This window comes from Acomys minous, assembly GCF_964271855.1.
Source record: "Acomys minous genome assembly, chromosome: 8".
Lineage (NCBI taxonomy): Eukaryota > Metazoa > Chordata > Mammalia > Rodentia > Muridae > Acomys > Acomys minous.
This window is the reverse complement of record NC_140489.1, coordinates 3,294,105-3,306,582: the sequence shown is the minus strand read 5'-3', so window position 1 is coordinate 3,306,582 and position 12,478 is coordinate 3,294,105. Positions and strand designations below refer to the sequence as shown.

Below are 12,478 nucleotides of genomic sequence, written 5' to 3'. Positions count from 1 at the left end.
CAGCTTTTCTCAGAGAGTTTAGCCTGTGCAGCTCACAGAACAGTCTGTGTGGGATGTCAGCCTCAGGTAGATGTCCTATGCAGCTCACAGAACAGTCTGTGTGGGATGTCAGCCTCAGGTGGATGTCCTGTGCAGCTCACAGAACAGTCTGTGTGGGATGTCAGCCTCAGGTGGATGTCCTGTGCAGCTCACAGAACAGTCTGTGTGTGGTGTCAGCCTCAGGTGGATGTCCTGTGCAGCTCACAGAACAGTCTGTGTGGGATGTCAGCCTCAGGTGGGTGTCCTGTGCAGCTCACAGAACAGTCTGTGTGGGGTGTCAGCCTCAGGTGGGTGTCCTGTGCAGCTCACAGAACAGTCTGTGTGGGATGTCAGCCTCAGGTGGATGTCCTGTGCAGCTCACAGAACAATCTGTGTGGGGTGTCAGCCTCAGGTGGGTGTCCTGTGCAGCTCACAGAACAGCCTGTGTGGGGTGTCAGCCTCAGGTGGGTGTGGATGCTGCATGATGTGAGTCCTTCCACTTGTCTTGCTGTGAGGTCCTGTTCTGCAGACCTCGGCAGTCTGTCCTGCTAGTTCTAAAAGAAAGTCTCCGGCTACCTTACGTGTTTCCGTGTCTTGGATGGGTCTCTCTGATTTTATCAGTTGGGTTTGAGTTTTAGGTATGCCCTACAAAAAAAAAGAAAAGAAAAAAAAAAAGAAAAGGAGGAGGAGGAGGAGGAAGAGGAGGAGGAGAAATGTTCAATTCCTTGAACCCCGTCCCTTCCAGGAAATGGACCCCACACCAAGGTGATAGTCAGATGTAAGCAGCCAGTGTCTGCAGACAAGCAGGCTAACTGATCATCTTGTCTGCTCTGTAAATGACATAGTATGAGCTCTGTAAGTGGCCGTGTGGCGTGGAAGAATGTGCCCTGCCCCTCACAAGACCGAAGCCAGTCCAAAACCATTTTATTTACCAAGGATCTGTACACAATCACCATAGATAACTCATGAGACTATGCACACTTCATTTGCACACATATCTAGTTTCACCTTACTCAGTGATTTATAATATAAGCATATTCTTTACAGTAATAGCATCTGTTAATGTGTAAATCGTATGTGTGTAGCATAGAGTATGCATTATAGCATATTATATAGAGAATTATATCATTGAAATACATACTTAAAGGACTTGGGAAGTGAGCTGATAAAGTGCTAGCTGTGCCTGAGGACCTTAATTTGATTTCTGGCACCTGTATAAAGAGCCAGGTGTAGTCACATGTCCTTACATTCCTAGCACAGAGCTATGACTCAGGTGACTCACTGGCGCTCACTAGCCTGAAACCTAAAATTAGGTCCCGGTGAGTTGCCTTACCTTAGAAAACAAGATGGACAGCATGTGAAAACTAACACCAAAGGCTAACCTCTGTTCGCCACAGATATGCGGGCACATGCACAAATACGCATGCGTACCTTTATGTGCTTGTGTGTGTGTGTGTGTGTGTGTGTGTGTGTGCGCGCGCGCGCTGCTCATGCGTGTGTGCATGCAAACATAAATACTTACATGTATGACACATACTGAGATAAGTATGCATACATTGTTAAAAGTAAGCTATCTATACTAGGGATATATAAGAATATCCCTTTAAAATAAGAAGATATAGTTAGATATACTATATATAATTTATGTTTAATTATATATATTTTTATAGAATACAGCATTTTTATGATATAAATTTTATGTAATGAAATATAAAATCGGGACTATTGATCTTCAGACCAAGATTTTCTATTAAGCTGGATATTATATAGTGCATACGCATCAGGAATCCCAGTGCTTAGGAGGTAGATGCAGGAAGGTCAGCTGTGCAGTGCCATCCATGGTGACATAGCAAGTTTGAGGCTAGGCTGTACTACATGAGGCCCTATCTTAGAAAGATTTTCTGTTGCATATATCAGGTATATAGTAGGCCTTATGTTAAAATATTCAAAAAAGATAAATATTTAATAATTGAGTCTAATGTAATGAAATCTTATCCATGTTTTATAAGATGAGTATATGTGTTGTATTCATGGGTTACAAAAAGAATCGGCGTCATTACAAAGTAGGAATAATGCCTGAATCAGTTCACTGTGCAAGACATTTCTATTGTTGTGTGTTAAAATCCCTGTTAGATCTCAGGAAGCTCTTGTGCCACATAGAGAATGTGGAGGAGGCTGCGGCCCAGGCCCAGAGAGGCAGAAGTCAGTGCTATGAGCAGGAACATTGATGAAAGGCAGACTCGGAAACCAGTGCCTGCAGGAAAAGTTGTGGATGCTTGGGCGCTGGGCAGGGGTCTGGGAGCATCACAACGGTGTGAAGGCTCCTTACAGAAGAGCAGGCGCATAGTACCTGCCGGCTCAGCCCTCTCACGGGTCTTCAGAAGTACTAACAGGAAGGATGGTGCTCTGTGTGGTTGCGTCCTTTTCTCTTACTAACTGAAAGACTGATACATAATGGGCTGCATCCTATGGTCACACGTGCATCAGTTTGCTTTAGTATGATGACTGACAGAGGACATGTTTACATCTGTAACCTCAGACATACGCTAGCGACTTAATACCGAAAAGTACTGGCAGTAAACTCGGTTCTAGTACAAGTTTTTTAGAGTAAGGAAGCTTGCATGGATGTCTCCAGAAGTATTGCCATATATATTTTTTTTTTTGTTTAATTCTCATATCCACTTTGAAAAACAGGCAAAAATGGAAATACAATGCTTTCCTGTGGTCCTTTATTCATATTTCTAAGTTTGCTATGCAGTGATATAGTAGTAGATGAAATTACTAAAGTCTGTTGAAGTGTGTGAGCAGAATGAAGAACAGCTGTATCATTTACCTCATTGGAAGGAATATGCAGCACTAAACACGAAGTGGGTTTGTGAACGTTTACTGTATTCGTCTCTGTACTTTTACTTATGTTTGAAATGTTTTATATTAAAAGCAAATGTAAAGAAATATATCTTAAGTTTGTGATGAAGCCACATAGGAATATTTGAAAGGGGCGAGACTTTTATTTTGTATTACAAAGATAAATTCTGCCTCCTAGTTACAACAGCGGTATAGCTGAAGCCTTGAGCTATCACCTCTAAGCACGACCCTGGGAGAGTTAGAGAGCCGACCCAGCGCGTGGCTGTGGGGCGAAGGCGTGCGTGTTGTTGTCCCGGGTGGCAGGACGCCTGTGTCTGTCTCATTGTTCCTTATCTCCCAACTAACAGTGGTTTATCTGATACGATCATTCTGGATATAATATCGAACTATCTGGTGCTTCCCAATCGCATCACTGTTCCTCTCGTCAGTGAAGTTCAAATAGCTCAGTTGCGGTTTCCCATACCAAAGGTAAGTATGCACTTGTGCCCGCTGGTACGGGTGTTGTCTTTGGATTTTCCTTTGTCTTTCTGAACAGCCGTCTCGCCACTTGTGCTAATACATTGCTAGCTGCCCTGAACCCCCTCAGAGATGTTCTAGGGAGCCTCTGACCCTAAGGCCATGCAGAGACGCCAGTTCTTATGTTTCAGGCATGTTACTTCAGGATGCCAGTAGGGCTCGTTCTAGGAGTGCAGTCACGAGTCACCAGGAGAGCAGACAGCGCAGCCGTTGTCTCAGAAGGTGTATGCTACACCTCTTTTCTATGGAGATACAGCCATTCTCAGCAACACGTGAGATTAGACTCCCGATACAACACAAATTCTGATGTGATGCGCCTTAAGTGTTTGCAATGGACTGCCTCTGGAATTAATTAATATATAGGGTGACTGTTTTAGTCATTGAAGTTAGTCCTGCTGTGAGGAGACACTGTGACCATGGCAACTTCTATAAAGGGAAATATTTAATTGGGGCTTGCTTACATTTTCAGAGGTTTAGTCTGTTATCAGCATGGCAGGAAGTGTGGTAGTGTGTAGGCAGACATGTTGCTGGAGAGGGAGCTGAGAGTTCTACATCTGGATCTGCAGGCAGCAGGAAGAGATAGATACTGGCTAAGCCAGCCCCTAGTGACTACTTCCTCCAAAGCCACACCTCTTAATCCTTTCTAATAGTGTTGCCCAGTCACTCAGCATTCTCCCTTCCTTCTCTCCCTTTTTCCCTTCCTCCCTCCCTCCTCCCCCCCCCCTTGCCTCACTTTGATGCTGAGGCTTAAACCCAGAACCCATGTCCTCATCCCACTCCTTACTTTTTTTTTTTAAAGAAAAGCATAACCCATTTAATTTGATGATAAAATTATATTGTTGGCATTCAACAGATTTGGTAACACCGCATATAAGAACGGGTACTGTTTCTTAGATATAGGAATTTTTTTTGTGCATTAAGTACCATGAGCACTGGCCTGGCCTGGACCCAACTAGTAACCATATGAAACTACAAGTAATAATCTTTTAGAGGTTTTTAAAATATAAGTTATTTTTATGTGCATTGGTGTTTTGCCTCTGTGTATGTCTATGTGAGGATGTCAGATCCCCTGGAACTGTTACAGGCAGTTCTGAGCTGCCATGTGGGTGCTGGGGATTGAAGCCCGGGTCCACTGGAAGAGCAGCCTGTGCTCTTAACCACTGAGGATCTCTCTAGCCCCTCTTTTAGAGCTTTCTAAAGTGCGTTCATCTGCAGAGATGTTTGTCTTGTCCTGAGAAGCCAAGAATATTAGCCTGTAATTTTTTAAGCATTTGGAGGAAGAGTATTACCTTACCAAATTTTATTTGTCATAAAAGAAATGAATATTTTTCTCTTACAAATAAAACAATTTTTGAGAAGAACTGCTTATTTTTGATGAGCCCTACATATTTAAAAGTTTAGTTTCCTCCTCTATTAAGTAGGCTTAGAAACAGTACTTCATAGAATTGGCCAAAAAATGAATGGCATGGTTGCTGAACAAGAAATGCTTAGTAGCAGGTCTGATATTCCGTATTATGTTTGTCACTACCTACTTAGTCTCAGAACATTAGAATGTTTTTGTGAGCCTTGTGGCCACGAGGTAAGCATGTTGCCGCACTGGGGCCTCTGCCTTCAGTGTTCCCTCTACCAAGAAGACCCCCAAGGCTCTCTGCATTTCTGCTGAGAGCCCTCGCCAGTTGACAGTCCTAGTGTCTAGTGGATGGCATCCCTCCTGTCCTCCCTTCTTAATGTTGTGTTTTGAGTACTTGTCACAGTCTCTGCCCGGGTGTAATGTATGTCTTCCTGTCTCCATAGCAAATGGTAAGTGGTCTGCTCCTCTCTTCAGGGTGTCTTAAGGATTCATTTTATTGAAGCTCAAGACCTTCAGGGAAAAGACACCTACCTTAAAGGCCTTGTGAAGGGAAAATCAGACCCCTACGGAGTTATTCGGGTGGGCAACCAGATCTTCCAGAGCAAGGTCATCAAGGAGAACCTTAGTCCGAAATGGAACGAGGTCTATGAGGTGAGCAGTGAGCCAGTGCGTGGCCCCTGGGTGAGGGCACTAGAGGGCTTTCCACACCTTTCACAGAAAAGTGTGGCTAACGGGGACTACTAGTGTTGAAGGTTTTTAATTTCTCATTTTGGGGAAATTTTGCATTTCTCTCCCACCACAAAGTATTCTTGTACTGTGAATGCATGGTAGTTTTAAGCATTAGTTACATAAGGCTACCACAACAATTCATGGCAATATATCTTCTGGATATAAGTAGTTTTTCAGATTACAAAATATTGTATGAAGTTAAAACATAGACATGAAAATATATCTGGACATCTTTATATCTCAGTGGATAAATAACTATGTAGTTACTGGTTTTGTTATATTTTTTCCCTCTTTCTTTCTTTATTACATTTTATTTCCCGTCCTTGAGTTGCTGTTTCTTGATGCATATATTAGGCTGGCCTGGAACTCCGGGTCCTCCCGCCTCGGCCCCCAAGTGCTTCAGTAGCAGGTGCTCATCAGCACACCCAGCTAGGATCCGCCAGGTCAGGGTAGCTGTGCCGCTGAATGTCTTTCCCTGGAGGGGCCTGGGCTGCTCTGTGCAGTGCTTCTCGAGTGCAGAGCCACGTGTGTCTCTTAAATCCCGGGTCCAGCCTTCAGAGTGGTGCCTGAGAACAGGAGTGCGTTGTGCCTTTTGCTGCCACTCTCTGTCCTCTGCCGCTTTGCCAGCTCTGTACTCCCTGAGAGGCTAAGTGGTTAGTGGCTTTTCAGGGTTAGCATCTGAATTGAGCCAGTTCAAAATTTAGGGCTATTTCCTGCATCTTCACTTGGCTTGGACTTTACACTGACCTATGTATGGGTGACCTCACACTGCCACCTTGTTTCCAGGGCTTGTATTTGGACCACTGATAGGGAATTCAGATAACCAGAAACAGGCTCAGGAAACTTGCTCTGTGGGCAAATATTTTAGAGTGGCCCAGTCATCAAGAAGTATGTGTGGTCTGACAGTAAGAAAGTACACTCTTAAAACTGCTTACTGCAAGAGTAAAGTACATGGTAATATGTGTTATAATCATCATACTTAGTATTTGACTGTGGTGGTAAAACTGTAGTAACTACTAACCATTAATTTTCAGGCTCTAGTCTATGAACACCCTGGACAAGAGTTGGAGATTGAACTCTTTGATGAAGATCCAGACAAGGATGACTTCCTAGGAAGGTGAAGAAAGATCTTAGGAGCACCCTTCTAGCCACTCTTACTAACGCGAGCTTTAAAATTCATTTATTTACGTATATACATTTTAAGTGGCTTTTACATATGACATACGACCGTAGTGACGGCTAGCACTCCTGCTGCTTCCACCAGCCAGTCAGACTGTGCAAGCTGGAGGGCCAGGCAGCTGCAGGCCTCCCTTTGTGCAGGGAGGTCTGTAACTACTTCCTTCCAGGTTGTAAGTGTGGGTTTAATTTTAAGCTTTTCAGTTTGCTAGGGTACAGTGATTTAATTGTAAATCACACATACTGGGACAATAAATACTAATTTGTTTACTTCAATTGAAGAACTAATATAACTGGGAAAAAGGGCTTTAAATACATGTCTGAGACTGGGAGATGGCTTGATGGTTAAGAATCCTTGCTGCTCTTCCCAAGTTCAGTTTGTAGCACCCATGTCAGATGCCTCCCAGCTGCCTTGAACTCCATCTCCAAGGGCTTTTGTAGCCTCTTCTAGCCTCTGTGGGCACCTACACACACCTGATTTACACACACACACACACACACACACACACACACACACACATTAAGATAGTAAAAATAAGTATTAAAATAAGTTTCTGGGATCAAGAAGATAGCTCAGTGGAATGGTTGCAATTCCTTTGGCAAACTTTCATCTCCAAAAAATAATTACACTATGATTCATAACAATAGCAAATTAAAGTTCTGAAATAGCAACAAAAAATAATTTTATGGTTGTGGTCAGCATAACACGAGGAAATGTATGAAAGGGTTGCAGCGTAGGAAGGTACAGAGCCACTGGCTTAGTGGGGAGCATGCGTGTACTAAAAGCACAAGAAACCCCATGCAAAAATAAAAGTTAAAGAAAAGCAGGATGTAGTGCTTGTCATCCCAGCACTGGGGAAGCAAAGACACATGTGTGCCCAGGACTGGCTCACCAGGCCAGCCTAAAGTACTCTGTGAGTCCAGCCCAGGTCAGTGAGGTACCTTGTCTCAAGAAAACAAAGACTGTACCTTAAGAAAAATGAATATGCATACACACATCTAATACATGTCTGTCTAATTAGGGTCTCTAAGTGAGTTTATTGTGGAAGGGGATGGTGGAGAATGAGGCTTCATTGCACAGGTTTATGGCTCATCAAGTGTGGCCTTATATGTTATGCTCTGACTTCAGAATCTCTGAGACCCCTGTGTGGTGCTGTGACTTCAGAGTCTGTGGTTGCATACCCAGCCTAGGTAGGAGCAGGAGCACAATCAGTCAGACAGCTGCGCCCGTGTGAATGGGAGGTCAGTAAAGCCTCGTGGCTGGGGCTGAGCCAGGACTGACCACACTGAAAACAAGACTGTAAGGGAGGAAGGAGATGTGTTTGGCTGTGTAACTACACTAACCCTTCATTATCATTCCTGGCCCCGTGAGGTGCTGCTGTGGCTAAATCAGGGTAGGTTGTTTGGTGGTGATGGAACCCACACTCAAGAGCTGCTAAAGGGCTGGTGTAGTGTGGACTTGTATGTAATCCATTGTGTGATGACAAGTAAAAACCCATCAGGCATGGTGGCGCACGTCGTTAACTGGTTTACATGCCCTGTCTCAAGAACACTGGGCTGGGGAGACCAGGGCATAGGGCACTTGTGAGCCTGAGGATCAGAGGTCAGGCCCGCAACCCACACAAGTGCAAGAAAAGCGTCTAGCACTTGGAAGACGGAAACTGGGCAAGCCCAGAACGAGCACACTGTCTGGACTAGTCGTGCCAGGCTCTGGGTTCAGTTGGGAGACCGAGTCTCAATGAATAAGGCGGGGAGTGACTGAGGAAGACTCCTGATGTTTACTCGCACATGAGCACTGTGGGTTCCAGCCTGGTGTGTGTGCTCAATAGTTTGACCACAAAACACAACCCTGTTATTTCTTACTCTTCTTTGCTCTTTTGGGTATAAATTGTAGGAAGCCTTGAGGAAAGCAGCCAGTTTTCCTGGTAAATTGTTTAGTATGTTTTTGTATTTCTAGAGTTTGCATTTTTCATAGATAGTGCTCGGTTTCTTTACTTGGAAGAAGTGATTCTGTGTTCTAATATTTTTTTTTTTTTGCTTTATTCTTATAGTCTTATGATTGACCTTATTGAAGTTGAGAAGGAACGCCTTTTAGATGAAGTAAGTTTTCTCTGACTTTGGTCCACTTAATGAAAACTGCAAGTACCTCCTGTATGCCAGTCACTGTGACCCACTGCTTTTGCCCACTTACCTAGTGTGAGAATTCTAGCTATTGCTTTAGGAACAATATTTGGTTTACAAACATTTGAAATGTAAGGGTTTAATATAACCTATAGCTTAGTAATTGTGTGCTTGCCTAGCATGTACAAAACTCTGAGTTAGAAAGTGTGGTTGAGCACAAATGTAAAACAGACTTTATTGTGGGCAGAATGTGATGCCTTGGAAGCTTTAGAGTAGAGATGTGTAAGAAGCTCACAGAATGGAAATTTTCACTGCAGTTGAGTGAAGAGCAGAGACGCACACACAGCGCTGTCCTAACGTAGAAGATACCTGTAAACGCACTAATAATTCACAGCAAAGAGACATTGCCAAAAGGAGGGAGAGTGATCCATAATGTTCTAATATTAAGAAAATACATAAAGGAAAACTGTACAATAGCTTCTGAAAGATAAGAGGTGGGTGGGGCTTGGGCCAGTGCAGCCTGATCAAGCAAGTCAGGGTGGAGACCATGCTTCCCTCCAGGAGTGCGCCCGTCAGCTTCCTAGTGCTGCGTGTGCATCTGCCTTGTGCCAGGCGCTGAGCACAGCGGTGAGCAGAGCGCTGCCTTGTGCCGTTCCCTTTTTAACATTGAGTATTTGGTAGTCTTTGTTTTATGACTTTTAAGCTGAAACAACTATGCACTGTTACTGATTTATGTATAGCAATAAAAACAAGTATCTTGTTTGATTCTGCTATTTGGTATTTGGAAATTAGTGTTGGCCTCTAAATTCTACGTGAGTGCATATACAAGGACATAAGCCTCATGAGTGCTGGACCGTGCCCAGCGCTTGCCTTGCTAGGGCAGGTGGGTCTTTGAGCATGCTGTGTGGCCAGCCCTGGCCCTTGGGACTTGAGGAATAAAGTCACAGTGCGCTCCTTCAGGGCCAACTAAGAGCTGTTGGCGCCCGTACCAGTGCAGCATTTTTGCATGGGGCTTACTCAGGAGTACTTTGCTGAATTTCAACACTTTCTTTTCAGTGGTTCACGCTGGATGACGTTGCCAAAGGGAAGCTGCATTTGAAGCTGGAGTGGCTCACGCTGAGGCCGGATGCGGCCAGTCTCGCCCAGGTGCTGTGCAGGGCCGGCTCTGCAGGGCCGGATGCGGCCAGTCTCGCCCAGGTGCTGTGCAGGGCCGGCTCTGCAGGGCCGGATGCGGCCAGTCTCGACCAGGTGCTGTGCAGGGCCGGCTCTGCAGGGCCGGATGCGGCCAGTCTCGACCAGGTGCTGTGCAGGGCCGGCTCTGCAGGGCCGGATGCGGCCAGTCTCGACCAGGTGCTGTGCAGGGCCGGCTCTGCAGGGCCGGATGCGGCCAGTCTCGACCAGGTGCTGTGCAGGGCCGGCTCTGCAGGGCCGGATGCGGCCAGTCTCGACCAGGTGCTGTGCAGGGCCGGCTCTGCAGGGCCGGATGCGGCCAGTCTCGACCAGGTGCTGTGCAGGGCCGGCTCTGCAGGGCCGGATGCGGCCAGTCTCGCCCAGGTGCTGTGCAGGGCCGGCTCTGCAGGGCCGGATGCGGCCAGTCTCGCCCAGGTGCTGTGCAGGGCCGGCTCTGCAGGGCCGGATGCGGCCAGTCTCGCCCAGGTGCTGTGCAGGGCCGGCTCTGCAGGGCCGGATGCGGCCAGTCTCGACCAGGTGCTGTGCAGGGCCGGCTCTGCAGGGCCGGATGCGGCCAGTCTCGCCCAGGTGCTGTGCAGGGCCGGCTCTGCAGGGCCGGATGCGGCCAGTCTCGCCCAGGTGCTGTGCAGGGCCGGCTCTGCAGGGCCGGATGCGGCCAGTCTCGCCCAGGTGCTGTGCAGGGCCGGCTCTGCAGGGCCGGATGCGGCCAGTCTCGACCAGGTGCTGTGCAGGGCCGGCTCTGCAGGGCCGGATGCGGCCAGTCTCGCCCAGGTGCTGTGCAGGGCCGGCTCTGCAGGGCCGGATGCGGCCAGTCTCGACCAGGTGCTGTGCAGGGCCGGCTCTGCAGGGCCGGATGCGGCCAGTCTCGACCAGGTGCTGTGCAGGGCCGGCTCTGCAGGGCCGCCTGCGCCCGGCTGCTAGGAGGAGGCTACTCGTGTTGAAACCGTTTAAAAACATTATTCCGATGATTCTGATATTATACCATAAGTCACCACAGTGGCAAACAAGAGTAAAAGCATAGAGAATACAACTTATAGGTCATCGTTCCTGTTTTGAGACCTCTAAATTCTGTGCTTGCACTAGCAGAGGGATTTGGAGAGCTGCTTGTCACCTTAGTCCTGCATTTTAATTGATTTGTGTGGAATTTTGTGTGTCTTGTCATTTGGAAGACATTTGATTCAGTTCTTATTCTGATATATATATATATATACACGTGTGTGTGTGTGTGTGTGTGTGTGTGTGTGTGTATTAGATTGTTTCTTTTATCTTCTTGGCCATGGTTAAAAATAGTGTGCACAGTCAAATAAAAAGTCTTGTAGACACACACTCACTGAGACTTTTTTCTCACTGTGCAGGTGCTGGCAGACATCAGAGCTGACAAGGATCAAGCCAATGATGGTCTTTCATCTGCACTGCTGATCTTGTATTTGGATTCTGCAAGGAATCTTCCGGTAGGTAACACAAAGCTGACTCCTGTAAGTGCATTCTTTAGTTGGAAACTACTACTCTGTTGAGCCACAGTATGTTTACTAACCTTGTGTGTCGGCAGCAGCGGTGGGGGGTTGGGGGGGTGAGGAGCAGCAGGGAGCCTTTGCTTTGCACTTGCGTATTTATCACAGCCTAGCTGCCTCAAGGTAAAAATTGTCTCTTAAAATGAGGAATAAGTGAACCAGCTCTGACCACAAACCCTGACTGTGTCTTAGCTGTAGCACAGCAGTGAGGCAGCTGCAGAGCTGGGACTACCCTCAGCTTTAACATAGAGATTGATTGCTGCCACCAGGTGGGTGTGCGAACCTTCGGGCACCCGGACACTTCCAGCTGAGCAAAGACACAAACAGTACCAAGTAATAATGTGTAGCTTAAAGACTGTTTGTTTACATCAGATTGCCTTGGTTGTGTATGGGAGACTGTAAAGTATAAAGTAATCTGCTCCTGTTAGTGACGTGAACCTTTCACCGACCTGCTGCAGACCCACTAGCTAAGGCAGCGTTGTCCTCATATGAGTGTTATGTTGCTGGGTGACCTTTTGGGTGCCAGTGTGCATGCAGGGGAGGGCGTTCTCTGTGTCATGTGTCAACAGCCAGTTTTGTTGAAAGAACACTGTTATCAGTTAAAATTGTCCATTGAAAAATTCTTCCTTTATAGTAAATGCTCAGTCACATAATTGCGTCTGTAAACAGACTCCAAACAAAGCAAAGAAGCACTTTGCTTATCCTTTGTAACAGTCTTTCTTGGACTTTCTTGGACTTTTATGCTGATGGCTTATGAAATTGCATCATTTAGCACATTTTAAGTTTTGGAAATTGTATATTTACTTGAGCCTTGGAAACAAAAATGAAGTATTCTTTGTGAAGTAATACATTTTATTTCAACTTAACAACTGAAATATGATTGAGCATTTTGTAATAGGAACATATAGTTGTCTCTTTGCCAGTGCCATACCCTTTCTGTCAGTGGAGTTTCCTCATCTATTTTATCAGCTATTGGAATTCTTATTTTTTTTCTTAAATA

At 46.0% G+C, this 12,478-nt stretch overlaps 1 protein-coding gene across 4 annotated transcripts in view; it reads left to right on the top strand.

The window, feature by feature from the left end:
• Nucleotides 1-12,478, top strand: part of ESYT2 (extended synaptotagmin 2) — an 81,085-nt gene that overhangs the window by 45,592 nt on the left and 23,015 nt on the right. For all 4 annotated transcript variants that reach the window (XM_084792798.1, XM_084792797.1, XM_084792796.1 and 1 more), the window contains exons 8-13: nt 3,231-3,351; nt 5,225-5,401; nt 6,514-6,596; nt 8,707-8,755; nt 9,833-9,922; nt 11,323-11,418. In XM_084792798.1, coding sequence (XP_084648924.1) covers nt 3,231-3,351; nt 5,225-5,401; nt 6,514-6,596; nt 8,707-8,755; nt 9,833-9,922; nt 11,323-11,418 — 616 coding nt within the window. The remainder of the gene's footprint in view (nt 1-3,230; nt 3,352-5,224; nt 5,402-6,513; nt 6,597-8,706; nt 8,756-9,832; nt 9,923-11,322; nt 11,419-12,478) is intronic.